Here is a 23,751-nt window from a genome sequence, read left to right as displayed (position 1 = left end):
ACTGAGGAACACGCAACATATAATTGACCACGTGAGAAGGAATGCGTGTGTAGATCTAAATCGCACAATTGTAAAGACTGGCCCTGAGCTTTGGTGATGATGATTGCAAATGGCAATCGAATTGGGAATTGCAATCTCTCAAATTGAAATGGCATATCTGTTGCAATCCTCTTTTGACAGCACTAAATTGCACGGTGGTCACGAAAGAACGTTGCGAGAAGTGAGGATATTGCATCATTAAAACCGACCGGGCCTCAGGAAACACAAGGGGGGGTCCCATGGTGCTTTTACCCCCCAGATTTCCCCAGCTGCATCTTGGGGAGGCTGAAGGAAACACAGTTAGGGATGGTGGGCTTCCTGAGCAGGCGGGTGAAAACTTATTGACAGAGAGATATCGAGAAGCTGCAGGTCTCCGTGGAGTTTGAAACAGATACCCGTTTGCATTCGTTGTGCCCATTTGACCTGTCCCTGCCAGATTTCCCAGTCTGCATTGCCAAGGCTTCAAAACGAAGATGTGTGATTATACTGTGTGTCAGAGAAAGTTGTTGAATATGGTTAGTTGAGGTGTAGATGTTGAGAAAACTGTCCACGTTAGAATATAGTCCCAAACTAATATGAGCACAGGGAACCAGAGAACAGGCAACATCGGAATCTATGAAAAATAACTGTAACAATGCAATCGGAAACATTGAAGTGGAAGCGTAAAAGTGGAAATTTGGGAAGCGTACGTGGATCGTAAATCGGAAACATTGAGATGGAATCGTAAAGTAGTGAGTATAGCATGTGTTGCTGTAACGTCCACTATATGGCACTGTTTATAAAAAGCATGGTTTTACCTGTCACAGGTGTGACATCTGTAACATAGTATAATAATAGGTATATAAAAACACGCGCGTATTCGAATGCAACGTTGTGTCAAAATTTCAAACCAATCGGTGAAGAACTTTTGGAGATTTAAGATTTTGAACAAATGAACATTTTTACATTTTTATTTATATAGATAGATTTGTCTATATAGCTTCACATGCCAAAATAATATTTAAAATTAGCAGCATTACAACATTGACCTTCCAAAGTTAATGTTGGTTTTGTATTCACTATAGGAAGTCATCATGACACAACAAAAACTAGAAAGCTATCACTGTGTTTTAAATATCTGAGCTTTATATTATACGTAAAGTAGCACAGAAACAACACAGGTTGAAAATATTTACTTAAGTGTTCCATCTTCCAAACCCTTCCCAGAAAACTTCAGCCAAGCATGTAAATGTAAACATCTATTTTCATGCTCAGATTATATGGATGTTACCTTCTGTGGCAGAATGGGCTTGCTTTGCCTGGCAGGCCCTGTTCTGCTCCCAAGCCTCTCCCAGGGGTTGCCAACTTTTCTTGGAGAGAGCTAGCTTTCTCTCTGAGTAAACTGTTGTCACCTACCTGACCATTTGGGGAACTGCCTGCTATGGAAAGTCAGGGCCCCCTAACTTCCTTTCCAACTGTGAGGCCAGCTGCCAGCCTTCCTCTCCCCCTCCTATTTAGATAGCGCATCCAAGGAGCCCCGGTGCAGAGGCGTTAAAGTATGGTATAAAAGCCAAAAAATCCTCCTATTTCTCTCTTTAGAAGCATACCCTAGAACAGAGTGAGGGTGGTGAACCTTTTGGCACTCAGGATGTTATGGACTACAATTCCCATCAGCCCCTGCCAGCATGGTCAATTTAGGCCATGCTGGCAGGGAGGCTGAGAGTGGGATTATAGTCCATAACTATCCTGGAAGATATAAGGTTGGTTAAGCATACTGACTAGAAGATTGTTGAAAATAGGTGTAGGAATGCAGTAAAAAGCTTAGAAGGTTACAATTCTCAAAGAGTTCCCATTACATGGAAGGCTGAGTGAGCTCCCTTGATGAGCACATGGTTAAAAAATGGCTGCTCTCTGCACAGCCCCAGCAAGAGGTCTGCTCCCTCCAGTGACCCATCAGAAAGAGAAAAAGCCCACACTTCTCTGCTCCCAGCACTGTTATCAGTTACCTGGTCCCACCCTCTTGTGATCTGGTCAGGCTGGGTCAAGATATCTTTTCCCCCTAGGTCAGGTGTCTCTCTGATGTCCCTCTAGCATCTTTTAAGTCTTCCAAATCTATGATACCTGATTGGAGGAGAAGGGGGTGGGGGGAAGGAGCCCATTTCTCCACACCTTCCAATGTGACCTAGTTCTCTACACAAGCTAGAGAATGGTTACTTTTAAAAGTATAGTCCCTGCAGGTCATACATTTTCCCTGAATCTACTACAATAGACAACACAGAAGTAGGTATTTCACTATTAACTTACCTCAACGTAGTCCCTGGCATGACCCCAGTCCCTTTTGGCATCCAAATTGCCCAAGCTGAAAAATTCCAGTTGCCCAAGGTGGATCTTAGCAACCGAACGGCTAATTTTCCGAGTTACAAAGTTAGCCCCTAAAAGAAAAAGATAGTATAGAGGGATTAAATCTGCCAGATGACTATGTCACAGCTTAACATCAGAAGTACTGTTCATGAGAATTTCTTTCTGCCTTCCCTCCTCATTGCATCAGTTATCTACACTCTGTCATAATTTGTCACTTCCTACTGCAAGGCAAGGTGGCCAAACATACATGTCACATTAGTTATACATTCTCATCAAATACCTTTCTTTGAAAATTGAAGCATTCCTAATCTGAAGTTTAATTTTCCTATTAGGCACAAGGCCAGGAAAAATAAACTCGAGTGAAACTTTCTAAAAGCAAAATACAAAATATTACAACAAGATAAAAGCTAAATGTTGAAAAACAAGCTTGGACTTTTCTGCAAGTTAAGGTAAAATATAATTTGGATAATAGAACACTTAGCAAAGAAAACAGATCTCACTTGCCTATAACTTGCTTCAAAAATGGGTACAGTACAGTACTGTTTTTGAGAGCACAGGCCTTCTTAAGCTCTAAATGAGACCGGAACAGGAGGCATTCCGGTATAGTATTTGCTTCAGTTGAGGATTCCCCACCTGCTCAGCTGGCATTAAGGGAGATAATCACCTTTCTGTTATCCCAATTGACAAAGCATAATCTCTTAAACCTAGTCAAGCAAGGAATGTAGGCAGAATGTACGGTTGCACAGTAAACCACTTGGTAAACAAGAGTTTCAAATCAAATGCATCTTTGCTTCCATGCTGAGCAGTCCCCAACATAACTGGCAACCTAGCTGTTGTAGTTTTTAAAATTTATTTAGAGGAGGAAGAAGAAGAGTTTTGGATTTATATCCCCCCTTTCTCTCCTGCAGGAGACTCAAAGGGTTAGGGTATATTCTATATTCTTAGATTTCTTGAGTCCTCAAAGGAAACAATCATATATTATGATGATTATTAAAAAGCATCTTATTAAAATATTATCTTCTAAGTTTCATAATTAGTCCTTAGAATCATAGAAGCATAGAGTTGGAAGAGACCACAAGGGCCATTAAGTCCAACCCCCTGCCATGCAGGAACACACAATCAAAGCACTCCTGATATATGATCATCCAGACTCTTTTTAAAAACCTCCAAAGGAAGAGACTCCACCACTCTCCGAGGCAGTGAATTCCACTGTCAAACAGCCCTAATGTTCTTCCTAAAGTTTAGGTAGAATTTCTTGTTCTGCACCTTGAATCCATGGGCTTTTCCCCACTTCAAAAATGAAAGTGGAGAAGACCCCTGCTCCGTGTTCGGTGCGCAGTTTCAAAAAGGAGTACTTCCGACCAGAATCCGAAATGACGCGCGCAGGGTGCAGCCTGGCTCGCTTCCCCTACCCATCTCCAGCCAAGGCATGGAGGTGGGCAGGGGATCTCTGCACCCTGCACCGGTGAAAAGTGCCTTGCTTCCTGGCATGGCAGCGAGGGGTAGCGAGGGGCCCTTCAAAGCCTCCCCTCTCTCACTGCCATGGTGGGAAGCAAGGGGGCTGTCAAAGCCTTGCAGAAGCCAGCTGCCGAGGCAACCGGCTTTTGCAAGACTTGAGTATAAGTCGAGGAGGGCTTTTTCAGAACAAAAAATGTGCTGAAAAAGTTGACTTATATTTGAGTATATACGGTAAGTCAGAATTAGATTTTAACACGATGATTTTACTTGCACTTCACTGACAGTTCATTTCATGAAACTCCCTGAAATCGATAGGAGTTAGGTGTGCACAGAATAGCAGCATAAAAGATACACCAGGATTTTGAAGGTTTCCATTTCTAAGTGCTATAACCTAAAGTTTGCATGTGTGCATATTTAGTATTTACCGCCTCTTTTTGCTTTAAATGCACAGGCGCAGAGCCACGTAATACTGGAGTAACAAAGGTTGGAGGGCTCAGTGCCTCTCCCAGGTTAGCTTTGCTGCTGGTCTCAGAAGACAGCTTGAGACCACAAAGCTGTATTCTTGTATCCTTCCGCAACTTTTTGTGATAGCCAGTAAGAAACAATGCAAAGCAGCCAGTGTATAACATGAGAGTGAGTGAACTTGATTTGCACAATTTACAGTTTACATAATATGCAAAATAAGTTCTACAACTTGAGGAACTTGAATATTCCGCAGGGCCTGTAAGACGGAGCTGTTCCGCCGGGCCTTTGGAGGAACCGGCCGCTGATGGTGCCCCCTCCCCCCCTTTCATGGCCCTCTACCTCATGGCCCTCTGCATCTGGGACCTGCCATTCCTCCCTCTTGGGGAGAGGATTTTGAATATGGAGCTGCTGGACGCCATTTATATTTATTATTGTATTTTTATTGTATTTTATTGTATTGTATTTATAAGATTTAGCTTTTACTGTTTTATCACTGCTTTTAAAGATTTAGCCATTTTATGTTATATTATGTTTATTGTTGTACACCGCCCGGAGCCCCTCGGGGATAGGGCGGTATAAAAATCTAATAAATAAATAAATAAATATGGCAATTCTATATTGGCTCACATCAGAGTCCGGTGAGGTGGAACAGTTAGAGTGCTGGACGAGGATCAAGGGGACTGAGGTTAAATTCCGCACTTTGCCATGAAAGCTCACTGGGTGAGCTTGGTCAGTCACATACTCTCAACCATCACAGAGTTGTTGTGAGGATAAAATAAAGGAAAAGGGAACAATGTAATCCACTTTGGGTCATCAATGGAGAGAAAGGCAGGTTATAAATGAAGCAAATAATTAATAAAATAAAGAGGTTCTAAAACTTAATGTTGCAACCTTTGTGGACAGTGTTAGGGGGCTATTATCTCTCATTTAAGTTGCTGGCAAGAGAAGAGAGGGTTTTGATTCTAACAGAGATAATAACACCTGTCCAGCATGTTCAAACACATATAGTACTTTCACTCACAAGGGAATATTTTCCTTTTAACTAAGTGTTAAATTATATATATACTAAATTATATACTTAATGATATCATTAAAGATTTATTTTGCATAAAAATCTAATTAGTTATATACCAGAATTCAAATTATGAAAAAACACCTGCTTTTATATGCACTCAGGGTTTTTTTTTCTTATTTCACTGATATAAATCAAACTACTACTGAAGTCAGCAAAATGTAATCAACCATTTTTTTAAACAAACCCAAACCAACATGGACTTTGATTTTAAAACTTTTAAATGTTACAATATATATTTTCAACTTTTCAACTATAAAATTAAAGGATGAAATCATCCTGTGTAGGAATCAATCAACACTTTGTTAATTTAATCGGATCAATATAATTTTTACTGATTAATATTGCCTTTAGGCTAAGCTTTTAATTAATACAGCTTTCCTAGGGTTTTTCCCAGTCAATGTATAATAAAACATCACATCCTATGTGATACTCTAGTTCAGATGAATTCAATAAAACTCATTTACTTCAATTAAGTTAGAATTTTACATTGCGAGATATTCTACACAAAGGTATTTACAGGGCAAGAGAAAAGACAAACCACCCATGGTAGGCGGAAAATTTTCAAGCAGGGGAAAAAACATCAAGACAAGAAAGAAACATCCTCAAGTTCTTGTTTGCTTTTCTTCTCTATTAAAAAACACACACATATTGTTACATTAGCCCCGAAGAAAGCACTTCCCAATCCCACATAAGACAGTCACCTGCCTGAATACTAGGACTATATCAGATCAGACTGTGGCAGTCTATAAGTTTCTCCAAACTAGGAAAATAGAGGTTGTATGAAGACTGCCAGAGGATGGAAAAATGGCACAAGGAAAGGTGTTCACTCCGTGTCACCCTGCCATTAGGTCCCAATATGGATCAGAAGCCTAGCACCTGCTTTTTACCAGTTAAAAATTCTCAGAAAATACATTCATGGATCTCCTAGTGTTTTGTGTAGTTTGGTCCTTACATAACATGACCTTGGGAAATGGTGGCAGCTACCCTGGGTGAGTTGGAAGCAAGTGAATGAACCTGGAGATGCAGCCAGACTCTAGAGGGGTTGGGTGTTGCTGAAACAGTGAAACATGGGACAACAGGCAGCTAGACTACCTGGCCAGTAGTAACCGTTTGACAAGTCACAGCTGCCAAGGGCAAAGCTGATTAGTATATAATATGGCCGCAGAAAAGACTCAGTGTAGTGTAGTGGTTAAGGTCAAATCTTCACTCATGGCATAAAAGCTTGCTGGGTGACCCTGGCCCAGTCACACACTCTCAGCCTTGTCCCTGGCTACTATTTGGACAGGAGACCTTAAAGGAATATCAGGTTGTGACATGGAGGCAGGCAATGGCAAACCACCTCCAAATGTCTCTCACTTAAAACCCTACAGGATCACTATAACTCAGCAGTGACTTGATAGCAAGAAAACACAGCCTCAGTCAAGGGTAGTAGGATAAAAGGACACTGTCAGGCAGTGCCACTCACTGGAGAGAGAAAAGTCAGGAAAACTGGATCCACACACACACACACGAGACAGACAGACAGACAGACAGACAGACAGACAGACAGACAGACAGACAGACAGACAGACAGACAGACAGACAGACAGACAGACAGACAGATGCACACACATAGCATGGTAAAAAAAGAAGTGAAGAGTGAAGTTGAGATAAGCAAAAGTAAATAAAAATGTGAAGGTACTTCCAAAGAAAGACAGATGGCCAGGTTTCACTGGGCTCACCTACACAGTCTAGGGCTTGGCAACCAGAGGCATATCTGCCCAGGGACGGGGTGGGGGGGAACTTCTGTCCACAGACGCCACTAATTTGGCAAAATATCCCCCCCCCTGTGACTAGGTCCAGCTCGGCCTAGCCCAAGTCATCATTGATGTGGGTGGGGCCGAAGATGCCCAAAGATGCCACCGTCCCCCCTTCCCTGGGCTCCTGGGAGCCCAGCAGCTGGCAGCCCGGCTTCTGCCCTCCCTTCTGGGGAGAGCAGAAGAAACTGCTGTCCTCCATCCTCCAAGAGGTGCTTTTATAAGCACTGGGGAGGAGGGGGTGCCCAGAGACAATTTGTCTCTGGGTGCCATTTCGCCCTGATACACCTCTGTTGGCAACCTATGGAAACAATCCCTACCAGTAAGGGAACAGAAGAAGTAACATCCTGACACATAAGTGACTGTGAAGTAACAAGCAGTGAACGGAAATGGAAACAGTACTAATGACACATTGGTGACATTTTGACTTCTGATATTCTCACAGACACCATTACTTTTGCTCTGGATTCTGAGGAACCTGACTAAATCTTTAACAGAGCATAATATTTCTTCCTAACATTTACTGCAAAATAATGTGGTGAATTAAAAAGGGGATTGTCAATCAAGCTCATTAAATTAAATTCTCTGTGGGCTCTCAATTCAATGGGTAAACGTGAAAAGCATTGGTAAGTTTAAAAAAAAGTATATTTTCTTATGCATTTCTGAACGTTACTCTATTCAGAGGCATTGCCCATTCATCTTGAGCGGCACTTCCTATAAAGACAGATGAAGCAGTTAGATCTCCAACTGTTTTCAAACAATAGTGCTACTTAAGGATACTGGGGTAAATTAAGGATGGAATAATCACTGAACACTATATTTCCTGGCTTTGTCTCTGTAAAGCAAACCCTTGACATTTTAAAATGTTAAAGAACTAATTGCATTGTTAAACCGGTAAGCAGCTTGCATTCTGCAAGGATATACATATTCCTGGTTGCCATAGCAAATCATACTTCTTTCCAACCTGCTGAAGGATCCAAATGGGAAATACTATGCTTGTCCCATTTTGGATAAATGTTCCTGGATGTCAATTCCCCCACCCAGGACAGAAACTGTTTTGTAATTCATGCAGTCAACTTACATGTACCTTGACTTGAAAGACTCAACGGATTTAACAAGATCAGAATTCCAGCAAAAATATTTTTAAATAAGCACAAAAAGGCAGGATTTTACTGAAACACTCTTGGCAACTAGAAACAGGCTCACGGGAGTAGAGGCTAGAGTTTGGATGGCCATGCTTAACTATTGGCTCCCATTTGGCCTTACATCTCTGATTATGACTGATGATTTTCAATCTACATGGATCAGGCAGTGTATCTAAAATATTATCTTTAGGATTTTCTTCTCAACTAATATTCAGCATGGACTATGAACAGGCTGTGGCAGACAGTGTGTGGCAGACATAGAGCACCAATCAGATCTAGCTGGGTCTCCAACCTTTAAGAATTTAAGAACATAAGAACGAGCCTGCTGGATCAGACCACAGCCCATCTAGTCCAGCACTCTGCTACTTGCAGTGGCCCACCAGATGCCTTTGGGAGCTCACATGCAGGATGTGAAAGCAATGGCCTTCTGCTGCTGCTGCTGCTCCAGAGCACCTGGTCTGCTAAGGCATTTGCAATCTCAGATCAAGGAGGATCAAGATTGGTAGCCACAGATGGACTTCTCCTCCATAAATCTGTCCAAGCCCCTTTTAAAGCTATCCAGGTTAGTGGCCATCACCACCTCCTGTGGCAGCATATTCCAAACACCAATTATGCGTTGTGTAAAGAAATGTTTCCATTTATTAGTCCTAATTCTTCCCCCAAGCATTTTCAGTGTATGCCCCCTAGGTCTAGTATTGTGAGGAAGAGAGAGAAAATTACTAATGAATCCAACAAGTAAGTAAGTAGAGTAGAAGTAGAGTAAGTAAGAGTAGAGTAAAATTAAATTAAGTAGAAGTAAAATTAAAATTATAGAGTAAAATTAGAAGTGAGAGTAGAGTAGAGTATAGGTAAGAGTAAGAAGTAGAGTGAGTAAGAGTAAGTAGAGTAAAAAAAGTGAAGTATTAAGTGAGGTAGTGCCTTTAGGATTCTTCGCATATACAAGATGACACAATAATATTTATAAAATACACAATGAGCTGAAACACATTTCTTCAGCTAAAAAGCTCAATTGGCAAATGTAAAATATTAATAACAATTATATAGTATTGCTAGCAATATTAATATAATATTGCTAACTATTTAAAACTTAGTATCTATCTAGGCTTGTGTCTATAATGCTTAACAGAAATTTTGCTACATTTTCACAAACAATGGGATCAAGGTTGTCCAAGATTAGAGGAATCTTAAGAGCATCAGTTAATTGGTTGTATAGGAGTGGAGATAAGGAGGATTGGTTCATTCTAACTTTAGCAAATCTTGCACAATGAAAGAGAGTGTTGGACTCTCCTGGCAGTAGGGATGTTGTGTGTAAGGTGCCCCATTTGTTGCACCTCTAATTTTGCAACTAGTGCAAGTATATATTTGCTTTATTAAATAATGAATCCAATAGATATTCTACCTCTCCTAAGGCATATTTAACCAATCTTATTTAATATAATCTAATTTAAATAATCGCACTAAACATTAGAGGCCTTTTACTCTGGCATGACGTCATGCCCTCCCTTCAGCTGTTCTTGAAGTTCGATACAAGAAAACTTCTTATCAGGAGAGGAAATGTCCCTGTGGATCCAAGCACGTAGAAACAGTGGAACATGTGTTTCTCCAGTGACAGTACTATAAAAGCATAGTTTCATTTTGCCACTGCTGCATATATTTACAGGTCACACAGGACAATCTTATATCCCCCTGCAGCTTAAAGATACCAACCCTGATATAACGTACAGTGTTGCCAGGTTTTCTGCAGCGGCACTTGAAGTTTATCACAGAATGGTCTGTACTACAAAACAGGCTTCATGACTAGACTGTACTGTGGTCTAATAGTTATGTGGTCCAATCAGGGAACGTGAATCAACTTGTGGAGGTGGCGCAGGCCCACAGTGGAAGACAGGGAACATGCCGGTGGGCAGACGCTGCAGCCCTCTGGGATGCCTAGATGCAGAACTGGGCACTATGTTGGCACTCTTGTGCTGCCAATGGCCTTGTCGTCAGTCTGCTTCCACCCCAGCTTTGCGGGCAGATCATCCACAGCCCAGGATTTGGACTTATGCCATCTTTTCAGGTAGAGTAAATCCATTAAGCCCTATGGAGGGCTTTCCAGCAGCGAGGGGTTCATTTTTCTGCTTCCTCATGCTGCCAGAAAGCCCTCTGGAGGCAACATGGAAGTGGCGCTGTCCCTGGTCACCTAGGGTTATGGACTGGGCTACACATCTTTTATCCGCCAATGTCCTGTTTCCTTTCCTGTTTCCTTTTCTAATTAATTAATTAGTTAATTAATTAATTATACAATTAATTAATTAATTAATTATACAATTAATCCCTCACAAATCATATAAATCAGTTATAAATAGAGTGCTTCGATATCTATCAATCAATCTTTATTGTCATAGACTAGCCTAAGGTAAATACGATACTTACAATTGAAAGGATGAAATATATCAGAACTGTAAATATATATCTCGAAGACTCTACTGACATAAGAAAACTGGGAACACAAAAAGGTATGGGATGGAATACGAAAGGGATGGGATACAAATGTAAATATTAAAATTTATATATGGTTTTAACTGGGATGAATGTGAAATGGATTTTAACTGTTTTTCTATAATTGATGGACACCACCCTGAGCCCTTCAGGGAAGGGCGGTATAGAAGTTTAATTAATTAATCAATCAATCATCGATCGATTGATTGATTAATTAATTAAACTTCTATACCGCCCTTCCCTGAAGGGCTCAGGGCGGTGTCCATCAATTATAGAAAAACAGTTAAAATCCATTTCACATTCATCCCAGTTAAAACCATATATAAATTTTAATATTTACATTTGTATCCCATCCCTTTCGTATTCCATCCCATACCTTTTTGTGTTCCCAGTTTTCTTATGTCAGTAGAGTCTTCGAGGTATATATTTACAGTTCTGATATATTTCATCCTTTTAATTGTAAGCATCTAGTCTATGACAATAAAGATTGATTGATAGATATCGAAGCACTCTATTTATAACTGATTTATATGATTTGTGAGGGATTAATTGTATATTTAAATAATTGCCCACTAACTAGAACAGTTAGAACTAGAACTAAAACTAGAACAGGAGCAGCAGTGGCGTAGAAGGTTAAGAGCTCGTGTATCTAATCTGGAGGAACTGGGGTTGATTCTCCACTCTGCCGCTAGAGTTGTGGAGGCTTATCTGGGGAATTCAGATTAGCCTGTACACTCCCACACACGCCAGCTGGGTGACCTTGGGCTAGTCACAGCTTCTTGGAGCTCTCTCAGCCCCACCTACCTCACAGGGTGTTTGTTGTGAGGGGGAAGGGCAAGGAGATTGTAAGCCCCTTTGAGTCTCCTACAGGAGAGAAAGGGGGGATGTAAATCCAAACTCTTCTTCTTCTCCTCTTCTTATTCAGCAGGGAGGTGGTAGAACAAAATCAGGCAGCATGAGAACTCAAAAAGTCAATTGCACTTTTCTGCATGGTGACAAAGGACTACAGTGAAGTAACTGATCAAACACCAGAGACAGACTGATCAACTAACGAACCAACTACAGAAATCCTCTCCCTGTTCATGACTAGTTGACAAAATGCAAGCTGAACCAACAGTTTTTTTGAATACCCCTCATATTCACAGGGGGAGGGGGAATCTATATTCTCAACCAGTTTTGAAAGTAAAAGAACATTCTTCTTGAACTTGAAGTTTACACGAATTCAACATTGTAGAACTTCTTGTGCTGACTCTTAGCAGCCTCACTAATCACAGTAATCTTTGTGAGCCACTGGGGCTGAGAATCTCTTCAAGGAAGGCCCAGAAAAATAAGACACTGAAAAAATATCACAGCTAGTTAACAATACCGCCAAGATCAGAGGAACTACATCTTTGTTCACTAAGCCCAGCCAAAAGCAACACCAGTTAAACGGCAGGTACTGAAATTTAAAAGGCATGCGTAAAAAAATTGAAGCTTTAAAGCCCTGATCATTTGCGGTACGCGTTTTCCTGAAACACCGGAGCAACAACCTTTCAGCAACTGTTCATCAGCAAGCATTTTAAAATACGTTTATTATTAATAACTTTCAGTATATTTTAAGAGATATTATTTATGCCTATACTTGATTTGTAGACAGAGATTTATAGAATAGAGATTTGGACTTCCCTACAGAGCAAAAAAAAAAGGATTGTTATTATATCTTAGTGAAATGAAATGTTCCTGTCAGGGCTGAGTAAAATTAGCTGCATACCCTTCCCTCTACCTGAGGCTATATAGCCGTGGTGGCGAACCTTTGGCACTCCAGATGTTATGGACTACAATTCCCATCAGCCCTTGCCAGCATAGGCAATTGTCATGCTGGCCAGGGCTGATGGGAATTGTAGTCCATAACATCTGGAGCGCCAAAGGTTTGCCACCACTGCTATATAGGAACTCCTAACACTTCCAGAAGATAGCTTATTTCCAGTCAGGGTTCGATTCTCCAATGCTGCTTGAACCAAGGGGCTAGACCGGTCCTGCCAGAGACCTGTTGTAGCTGACAGATTTATATAAGATTTTTTTATTGTACTGTTTTCTTGGTTGGGTGTTCTTGTAAACTGTCTTGGTCCCACTTGGCAGGACAAAGGTCAGGTAGAAACATTTTCAAACAAATAAATAACACTAAAGACCTACAGTGCTTGCTGTCTACAGTATGCTTAATCCAGATGTTATTTTATGTGCTTCCCTGAGAAAGTTCCATTCCTAGAATATAACACTGACTCAATATGGGCCTATATCACATATCTAACATTCATGGGTGCAGTTTTTTTAAAGGACCACCCATGATGAAGGTAGATGTTTCTGTAAATCTAGCAGAACTATCAAGTTTGCAGAAAAATCTTAAAAACTCTAAAAGGGGGTGGGGTGGAAATTAAACAAAATACCCGATCACTGGAGTACTCTTCAGAAGCTTTGTATCAGCCCCCCCCTCCCCAACTTCTCAGCTCAGGAGCCTAGGAATGACCGTCTCTGTCATGGCACCAAAGCTCTGGACCTCTCCCCAGAGGAAATTCATCTGTCCCCTTCTGTTGCTGGCTTCCACCAGTTGGTGAAGACTGTTCTGTTTCATTGGCCATTCCCTCAATGTGTTCTCCTTCCTTACCAATATTTTAATTGCTGTTTTTATGTTTTGTGTGTTTTAACTCTGGGAGGGGTTATTGTAATGGTTTTAAACTTAGATTTTATCATGCACATTTTAAATTGTAGCAGCCTTGGTGTCCCTTGTAAGGACAGAAAGGTAGGATACAAATTTTGTAAATAAATAAGGATAGAAAAGAGACAGCTAACGATGGTAGAGGGGAGCGGAGACAAAGGGGCCAGCAAGCGTGACTAAGATTTGCCCATCCTCATGAGTCCTCCAAAGTTCATTCTTCCTTTAATTGATGAAATTAAATTTGCATTCAGATTTTACTGAATACCAGCTGTCAATGAGTACTGCCAAGTAAAGGCTTTGAAAGATAACAAGGGTACCAGAGAGATGATTGCTTATCACTTTCTACTTTGAAACATCTATCCATCCTCCACATTATTTCAGATTCTAACTTTGTCAAAACAGTTTGCAGTGACATTACATAAAATATATATCATTAGGAAACCTTACAAGGTAGCTTCTGGCTTTCTTCTACTGTACACGTTGCTATAGAATTCTTAATTGAGAATTATTTACAGCTTTTATTTTTGTAAGTCATGAAAATCAAGAAGCTAATTTTTATAACTTATTAAACAAAGCAGCTTTTATACAAAAAAAGTTACTGGCAAGTAGCCATGTCAGAGACATAGTTATGAATTGCCGAAAGTTTGAAAGTTTCTGTTGTTCTCATTACTTTAAAGCAGGAAAGCCTCTTAAAGTCTTTTGATCCAAGCTGTCATTTGCCAGGGAATGAGGGCAAGACAAATGATGGTAAAACAAGGCAATTGGATTTCCTAACTCTGCAGTGTCTTACTGGATTTCCACGTCCCAATTTTTCTGTTACTCATTCTTGCCATGGCAAAGTAAACTTATTGGCTACCCAAAAACAGATGAGTTCAATCCGTCTCTTATAAATTATATCTTTTCACCAAAGGAAAGCTTTGCCTACCCTATAACAACTGTTGCTGGAACTTGCTGATTCCGTCAATCGTTAATAAAACACTTCAGAAAGGTCAGAATTAGGGATCAATAATGATTAAAGATTAAGTAGTATACTGAGTATTTTATGTCTTACTGAACAAAGGAGGAACTGTTATATCAACTGAGTGTTTCGCTTTCATTAATTTTAATTATCCTATGCAGTTTCCCTCCACGTATTCCTTATTTTGCATCTCTAAGGCCCCTTCTGCACAGGCAAAATAATGTGTTTTCAAACCACTTTCACAACTGTTTGCAAGTGGATTTTGCTATTCCGCACAGCTTCACAGAGCACTGAAAGCAGTTTGAAAGTGCATTATTCTGCATGTGCGGAATGAGCCTAAGAGTCACTATAGAGTGTTTTTACAAGAATCTACATGAAACTTCTAAAAGAGATCACCTAGCTAGGCTCATCAGACAAAGCAAACAAGTGGTAACAGAAAGGAATCCTCTCATGTTCAGCTACAGGAGCTCTTCACCAGTCGCATATTCATGCTTCACAATTTCATGTATTAGAGGTCCTCAGTCCATCTCCAGTCTGATTTTAAGACTGCTGCTCCATCATTATAACTATTACATCATTACATTTTGCAGGAAATGTGATTGTTTTGGTAATATTCAAGGCAACAGGGAGGAAGGAAAGAGCCTTAAAACAGAAAGGCAATTTCATTAAACTAAATAATTTGGGTAAAGGTGTTCGTCTTGCATCAGAGGGAAAGCCTAAGCTCTTTGCAAAGAATCTCTACGCTACTTAAATTAGCTCAGCTGCTGTAGTTTCACTTGTGAGAAAAGCATGGGTATTATTTCTTGGATCTGAAAGGCATTTGATGTGCCTCATAAGCTTTTCTGTGACTTTTAATTTTTTTGTATTTGAGTGTCTAAAATGTAACTCACTTTTTGTGTACACCTTTCTTTCTCCTTTATAAATTAGTTATTCTGTCTCGTGACATATTTACATTTTTGAGATGGTTAGAATTGTCAAAAATGTCTCATACTGCAGGAAATGATGGAAAACCTCTTTTAATGATATACAATTTATTGGTGTGTATGATGGTGTTCTAAGAAGGAAACCTAAGCAAATTCCAGGGGTTAATATTGATACTGAGATCACTCCACACTTTTGGTGTGGATATGCATTGTTTTCTGACAAATGTTACTGTTCTACCCTATCTTTTACTTTTAAAAGAATGAATTACTGGACCAGACTACTTTGTGGTGTCCTACTGAGTTTGCTAACAGTAAATTCTCCTAGTCTAAAAATGCGCTGGTAAACCAGATGATGTCACTTCAAGACCAAATTAGGAAAGAATACCTAAAATTGTTTGAGCACTACCAACACTTTCTACATTTACTATTGTGCAAGGACTACATGCTAATAAAATTGAGATTCCTTCAAAGCTCTAGTTTCACACCAGCAGTTTAAAATGTCCTCCGATTGCAAATTAAACCTATGATTTTTTTTCCCCTGGAGTGCTAAAACTTAGATATAAGATAGAAGTCTGACTTAACAGCCCAATCCGCAGGGCTTAGGCAGCTGTGGACAGCGCCACCACGTCAACTTCAGAGGGCTTCCAGACAGCACAGAGAGGCAGCGAATACCAGAAACTCCCTGGCTGCCTGACAGCCCTCCACAGCCAGAAAAAGACTTAGCCCACCCTTTCAGGCGGCATAAGTCCAAGGGCTGTGGCAGAGGCAATACAAGCTCCAAAGCCCAGTAGTAGTCAGCTCCACCCACTAGCCAGGCTGGCATTCTTCTGGGCGCTGACACAGCTCTGAGGGCCAGGATCTCTTTCAAGTCAGGTGCTACTGAGGTTCACAGCACCCACCACCCAGTTTGCCCTCCCAGCCAGTGTAAGTGCCGCTTATCCCAGCAGGGTGGGCAAACGTGCTGGCACAGAGCCCAGTTGCCCACCTCACAAGATTAAGCTGCCCAATAATTAGTTGTTAGTTGTGGTATCATATGTAATGTCAGAAGTAAGATTTAGTTTAGAGGGAGTTTACCAGCAACAGCAATGGCTTTACATAATAGGCCTCAGCAGTCATCTAAAGATTCACAAAATATTTTCATGAACAATGTTTCATGACATGCTATTATTTCAGTGTAAACAACTTACACATTACTGGTTCTGGTGGGTTTTCCGGGCTGTGTGGCTGTGGTCTGGTGGATCTTGTTCCTAATGTTTCGCCTGCATCTTCAGAGGTGTATCACAAAGAAAAGTCTGTTTCACACTGTGTCTAAGTGAAAAGGGAAAGTTTAGAGTGGTATATTGTCCATGTCCCAGGGTGGCTCCCAGTACTTAAAAAATGGACTGATAACCCCACCCGCAATACAATGCACTCAACCACACCTTCGCATAGCAAGTTCCACCCAAGCACTTAATGATTGGTTCCCCACCCTGGGACGTGGACAATATACCACTCTAAACTTTCCCTTCTCACTTAGACACAGTGTGAAACAGACTTTTCTTTGTGATATACCTCTCAAGATGCCAGCCACAGATGCAGGCGAAACGTTAGGAACAAAATCCACCAGACCACGGCCACACAGCCCGGAAAACCCACCAGTTGAATCCGGCTGTGAAAGCCTTCGACAACACAACGTACACATTACACTACAAGTGTGACCATGCGACCAAATAAGATATCCAGTGAGAACAGTTTGCTTGCCCAGAGCTGATGCTATTTAAACGGCCATCTAAGAAAGTCATAACATACCAGATCTTTGCAGAGTATGGCTCAAAATCTGCTATAGCTGAGTTTAAAAGTTAATTCTGCCACTCATTCTGAGAACTCAAATAGATGGAGCCAAGCCTTCCCACTCAGTTGCTCCTTACACTGACGCATCAGGAAAAGAAAATGTCTGTTTCAGACAAGGAGGATGAGTTGTATATCTGTACTGGAGACCATTCAAAGAATACCAGTTACACATAAGAAACCTGTTCCTCGTGGTCTCTGTATCACACACATGGGAAGAATAGCAAACTGGCCTATCTCGGGGATGGAACAGGTGGCAGTAAAAAAATAACGAACTGCCCTGCCAAAGGAAGCTTCTCATCTGGCACTGATGCCCAGGGAACAGCGTTTCATAAACACAGAGGGTTGTAAGCATGTTTCAGTTCTGGCACCAGCACCAGTAGTGGAACGAGCTTTCATGCAGCAACAAAAGAATTTGTAACATAAGCTAATGAGCAAAACAACCCATTTGCTGAAGCACTGTGAGCGTTATGGTCTCTCTGTGGACCAGCATAACTGAGGAAGAGACTAAGATCATATCCAAAAGGAGCAGTTCTATATGCATAATATGGATGCCTGATGAGCATAATACTCTTTCAGCTTGTGAAGACGGGCTTGGAAGGAGTCATAAGAGAAGTGAAATGTGAAAATAACCTTAATATGGAAGTTAACATCAGGGTGAAGAACAATCCTACCCTGATGGAATGTAATCAAGAAGATCTGCTCTAAGGGCTCCCAGCTAGTTCTCCATGGAGATGCTATGACAACAAGGACTGAGAGACAAAAGGTGTAAATGGCAATCTGACTCAAAGTGACAAATGGAATAAGGCTAACTACATGTCCCAGACAGGGACATGAGTCTGTGGCAAGAGGCAGCATTATACTATACTTAAAAAAATTATTTTACAAAGGATGGTGAAAAAAATGCAGCTGTTCAGAGAAGAATGCTTAGAAGACACTGGTGTACTCTGATGGAGGAAGTACTTAAACCTTCTGTATGAGCAGCTGGATTTGAGTCCAGGTGTACCTAAGAAATTATCAAAAGCTCATAACCCAAGTATCTTGTTGGTCTCTAAGCTGCAACAGGACTCATTGGATCTAGTTCTACTACAGACCAATACAGCTGCCCTCTGAAAGTATCTTGTGCATGGATATGCATATCTTGTGCATGGATACGCAAAATGTATTCCTGCGCAGAAATGACAGAACAGCTGACTGGATCTTTTTAGAGTTAACAACTACATTAAAATAGCATCAGAGAAGGACAGGAAGAAAGTCTTCTAATGTTCAGCAAGACAATGTCAACGGCTTATTCTTTCCATGGTCAGGCTGGGTCTGTGAACTTCAATCTGAAAAAGGGTGTCCCAGTCTGTTGGATAGTACATCTCACTATCTTATATAGACAAACAAATGCATGCATGGTCAGGATAAGATGTGTGAACTTTGGCTCCCACAGTCAAAGGGAGCAAGGAAAATGCAGTCCATGTTCTTGGACACTATATATGTCAATACACAAGATATTAGAGGAACAGAAGGAAAGAGAAAGACTAGGAACCCATCCAGTCCTCTACACCAGGGGTCTGCAACCTGCGGCTCCGGGGCCACATGCAGCTCTTTCCGCCTTATACTGCGGCTCCATGTGGCCTGGAGGTCGGAGGGTAGCGTGGGCGTGTCCCTCCAGCCCTCCAGAGCAGAACTGGAAGGAAAGGTGAGTCGAAGGGCCAAACCAGAGGCAGCTCCGTGCGTGAGGATGTCGCTTTTCGTGTCCCCTCCACTCACCTCTCCTTCCAGCACTGCTCTGGAGGGCTGGAGGGACACGCCCACGCTACCCTCCAATCTCAGGAGGTCGGAGGGTAGCATGGGCATGTCCCTCCAGAGCAGCTGCCATCCCCCCTCTGCTATCCCCGCAGCCGCCATCCCCTCTCTGCCCCAGGGAGCAGGCAACTGGCTGCTCCATCGGGCAGAGGGGGTTTCCCTGCCTGGCGCCGCTGCCTCCTGCAGCTTGAGAGGTGGCAGCACTGGGCAGGCCGCAGAAGCCATCCCCCCTGTGCCCCACAGTGCAGGCAACTGGCTGCTCCATCGGGCAGAGGGGGTTTCCCTGCCTGGCGCCGCTGCCTCCTGCAGCTTGAGAGGTGGCAGCACTGGGCAGGCCGCAGAAGCCATCCCCCCTGTGCCCCACAGTGCAGGCGACTGCCTGCTCCGTCGGGCAGAGGGGATTTCCCTGCCCGGCGCCGCTGCCTCCTGCAGCTTGAGAGGTGGCAGCACTGGGCAGGCCGCAGAAGCCATCCCCCCTGTGCCCCGGCCAGTGCAGGCGGCTGAAACTGCTCCATCCCGGGGCAGAGGGGGGGGGTTTCCCCTACCTGGCCACTGCCTCCTGCAGCTTGAGAGGTGGCAGCACTGGGCAGGCCGCAGAAGCCATCCCCCCTGTGCCCCACAGTGCAGGCAACTGGCTGCTCCATCGGGCAGAGGGGGTTTCCCTGCCTGGCGCCGCTGCCTCCTGCAGCTTGAGAGGTGGCAGCACTGGGCAGGCCGCAGAAGCCATCCCCCCTGTGCCCCACAGTGCAGGCGACTGCCTGCTCCGTCGGGCAGAGGGGATTTCCCTGCCCGGCGCCGCTGCCTCCTGCGACACAGCGCTTTTGGAGAGGGGTGGCAGCACTGGGGCGAGGCTCTCTCTGCCAAGCCATCCCCCCCTGTGCCCCACAGTGCAGGCAACTGGCTGCTCCATCCAGGGGCCAGAGGGGGTTTCCTCTACCTGGCGGCCGCTGCCTCCTGCAGCTTGGAGAGGTGGCAGTGCTTGGCACTGGAGCAGGCCGCAGGAAGTCCATCCCCCCTGTGCCCCACAGTGCAGGCAACTGGCTGCTCCTGCCTCCCAATGGGCAGAGGGGGTTTCCCTCAGCCTGGCGCCGCTTGCCTCCTGCAGCTTGAGAGGTGGCAGCACTGGAGCCGAGAGCCGCCCAGAAGCCATCTCCCCACCTGTGCCCCACGAGGTGGCAGGCTGACCTGCCTGCTCCGCTCGAACAGAGAGGGGATTTCCCTGCCCGGCGCCGCTGCCTCCTGCAGCTTGAGAGGTGGCAGCACTGGGCAGGCCGCAGAAGCCATCCCCCCTGTGCCCCACAGTGCAGGCAACTGCCTGCTCCGCACGTCCCGAGGCAGACGGGGAGTTACCTGCTCGGCGGCTGCCTCCTGCAAAGCTTGAGAGGTGGCAGCACTGGGCAGGTCGCAGAAATGGCCTGAATCCCCCCTGGTGCCCCACAGTGTGCAGGCCAGCTGGCTGCTCCATCGGGCAGAGGGGTTTCCCTCGTTCCTGGCTGCCTCCTGCAGCTTGAGAGGTGGCAGCACTGGGCAGGCCGCAGAAGCCATCCCCCCTGTGCCCCACAGTGCAGGCAACTGGCTGCTCCATCGGGCAGAGGGGGTTTCCCTGCCTGGCGCCGCTGCCTCCTGCAGCTTGAGAGGTGGCAGCACTGGGCAGGCCGCAGAAGCCATCCCCCCTGTGCCCCACAGTGCAGGCGACTGCCTGCTCCGTCGGGCAGAGGGGATTTCCCTGCCCGGCGCCACCGCTTCCCAGCGCTGGAAGGAAAGGGGAGTGGAGGGGCCGAACTGGAGGCGGCTCTGTAGATCTTCGGGGCTGTGGAAAACAGGTCCAAATGGCTCTTTGGGTGGTAAAGGTTGCTGACCCCTGCTCTACACCAAGCACGTCCTCTACACCAATAGTCAAAATTCCTGTAATATGCAGAAGTCCCAGAGACTTCTCAATTGGGAGGGGAGGGGGGCACTGGGCTGATTCTGCCCAGGCCCATACTCAGCCATCTATGTCAAATTATTTCAATAGGAAATTGTTTATATTTCCAAAAAAGCATATGCCATCAATAATTAACCAGATGGTTAAAATGGTTTAATTTGTAATAACCTGAATCTCAGTAACAGAAACTGGACTCTCTAAAATGAAAGGACAGATGCCATTAATTCCTTCACCAATATAATTAGAGTGAGTAGTTCATTTGTGTTTGAAAGGAAATAGTTCCTGCCCCTTTCTTGCTACTCCTTGGCTCAACCATCAACCAAAAGGGAGACTTCGACCAAGAAATCAGAAGGAGACTGAGCAGACAGCAATGAAGGACCAAGAAAAGGTTTTTGGGTTAGGATGTGTCACTGGCAACCAAGATCAAGTTAATTACAATGTATAAGTATGAAAGCTGGGCAATGAAGAAAGCTGACAGGAAGAAAGATTCCTTTGAAACGTGGTGTTGAAAGAAAGTTTTATGGATACCAAGTTTTGGGCTGCAGTGCCACCAGTACGCTGATGACACTCAGCTCGTGCTCACGATGGAGGGCAGCCCGTCTGTGGCCCCTGGAGCTCTCCAGCATTGTTTAGAGGCCGTGGCGGGTTGGTTGAGAGCAAGTCGGCTGAAATTAAATCCTATGAAGACGGAGGTCCTGTGGCTGGGACATGGGGAGAGACCGGTGGACTTTTGCCTGCCATTGCTAGACAGCGAGGCCTTACAATTAGCCTTGTCTGTCAAGAGCCTGGGTGTGACCTTGGACTCCACACTATTGTTGGAGGGCCAGGTCACTCAAACAGCCCGGGTAGCTTTCCATCATTTGCGGCAAGCGCGGCAACTGGCCCCGTATCTGTCTCGTTTCATGCAACGGTCATGCAACTGGCTGTGATCCATGTGATCCATGACTGTGATCCATGCAACGGTCACTTCCAGATTAGATTATTGTAACGCGCTCTATGCTGGCCTGCCTTTGTTGATGGTCCAGAAATTGAAACTCGTGCAACATGCAGCAGCCAGATTACTGACAGGAACATAGTGCCGGGACCGGATCACTCCGGTCTTATACCATCTACACTGGCTGCCTATCGAGTTCCGGGCCATCTTCAAAGTACTGGTTTTGACCTTTAAGGCTGTTAGCGGCATTGGGCCTGCATATCTGAGGGACTGCATCTCCCCATATTGCCCAGCTAGAGAGCCCCTCCTACTCCCTCTCCCGGAGGAAGGCCGTCTGCGCTGGAAATCCCTGGGTCCAAAAAAAAAACAGATCCCGGTACTGGCCTCTACATAGGGCCAGGGCTTTCACAGCCCTGGCTCCCTACCTGGTGGAGACAAGGCTCCCTAAGGAGACCACAGGCCCTGCAAGGACCTTTCAAAGTTTCCACAGGGCCTGTAAAATGGACCTGTTCCGCCAGGCTTTTGGCCAGCCGGGATAGCCATGTCATCCAGGCCCCCTGTGGATGGGGTTGGGGGGAGGGAACTGTCGCCATTTGATTGTTTTAAATTACAGATGGAACTACTGTTTTATATTTTATTGTATGTTTTAATTATGATGTACACCGTCCTGAGCCTACCGGGGAGGGCGGTCTAAAAATATAATAAATAAATAATAAATAAATAAAAGCACAAATCAGTGGGTTCCAGATCAAATCAAGCTTGAACTGTCCCGAGAAGCTAAAATTACTAAACTGAGACTGTTGCACTTTGGTCCCATAATGAGAAGACAAGACACTGGAAACAATAATAATGATGGAAGGCAGCAAAAAAAGAGGAAGACCCAACATGAGTTGAATTGACTCTATGAAGAAAGCCACAGGCAAGTCCTGAGCAAGGCTGTTAACGATAGGATGTTCTGGAGGATATTGATTCATATGGTCACCACAAGTCAGAAGCAACTTGACAACACTTAACACACAACTTTGCCTAGATATAAGCTTGACAGTAGGGGTAACAAAACAACAACCCATATTTCATATCAGTCATTAGTACATCCCAAGCAAGGTCTAATTCAGGAATTCAAAATGCTGCTTCCAAATCAAATGGCCAAAGTCCCTACTAAAGCACATGAATAAATTGTCAAACCAATTTTGCACAAAACCATAGGGGCGGGGGCTACATCAAACATACATAAAGCTGAAGAACAGTTGATTATTTTGGCAAGTCTCCATTTTCACCTGAGTACTGGCTTAATACAGTATGCAAGTATACACTAAGAAAGCATATTCATTTTTTCAGGAAGAACATTGTCACAATTTGCCTGTTTTTATTCGACACCACATAAACTTCTCAGTTTTAATAGTTACGAAAACAAGGAATAGCTACTATGAAAAATACTGTTTGGCTCCCAGCACAACAAAATTTGCAGACGTTTCATCTTAAAGTTCTGGAACGTGGCATCACACAATTCCAAAACAGTCCTTTGACTATTTTTATCCCTGTTCTAATGGAAGCAGAGGTACAGAGACTTCTTGTTTATAGGAAAGCGGCACACACGAAAGACTGCAATTCAGAATCACAGGCTCACAATATCCAGAAGAAGAATAAATGTATCAGAGAGAAGTATAAGACTGGAGGCTCAGTTGGAAGCAGGCTCGGCACTGGGCAGAATGTCTGAAAAGCCTTACAGATCAAAAGCATGATGAATACAGAAACTGTTCTTCTCCTTGTTCCAAAGAACACTCCCTTTAAAGAGGCACCTGGCCTGAACTTTACTTCAAACAACAGCAAGCTTACTCAGCATATTTAAAAAAATCAGAAATATGTAGGAAATAGTCAGAAGACTGTGGGATTAATTAGT

At 43.6% G+C, this 23,751-nt stretch overlaps 1 protein-coding gene across 1 annotated transcript in view; it reads right to left on the bottom strand.

Annotated features, from left to right (window-relative positions):
* GMDS (GDP-mannose 4,6-dehydratase) overlaps positions 1–23,751 on the bottom strand; it is a 361,677-nt gene that overhangs the window by 253,112 nt on the left and 84,814 nt on the right. The window contains exon 7 of the mRNA XM_048508014.1: positions 2,323–2,450. Coding sequence (XP_048363971.1) covers positions 2,323–2,450 — 128 coding nt within the window. The remainder of the gene's footprint in view (positions 1–2,322; positions 2,451–23,751) is intronic.

This window comes from Sphaerodactylus townsendi, linkage group LG09 (genome assembly GCF_021028975.2).
Source record: "Sphaerodactylus townsendi isolate TG3544 linkage group LG09, MPM_Stown_v2.3, whole genome shotgun sequence".
NCBI lineage: Eukaryota > Metazoa > Chordata > Lepidosauria > Squamata > Sphaerodactylidae > Sphaerodactylus > Sphaerodactylus townsendi.
Note: the sequence above shows the minus strand (reverse complement) of the source record. Positions and strands in the feature narration are given on the sequence as shown.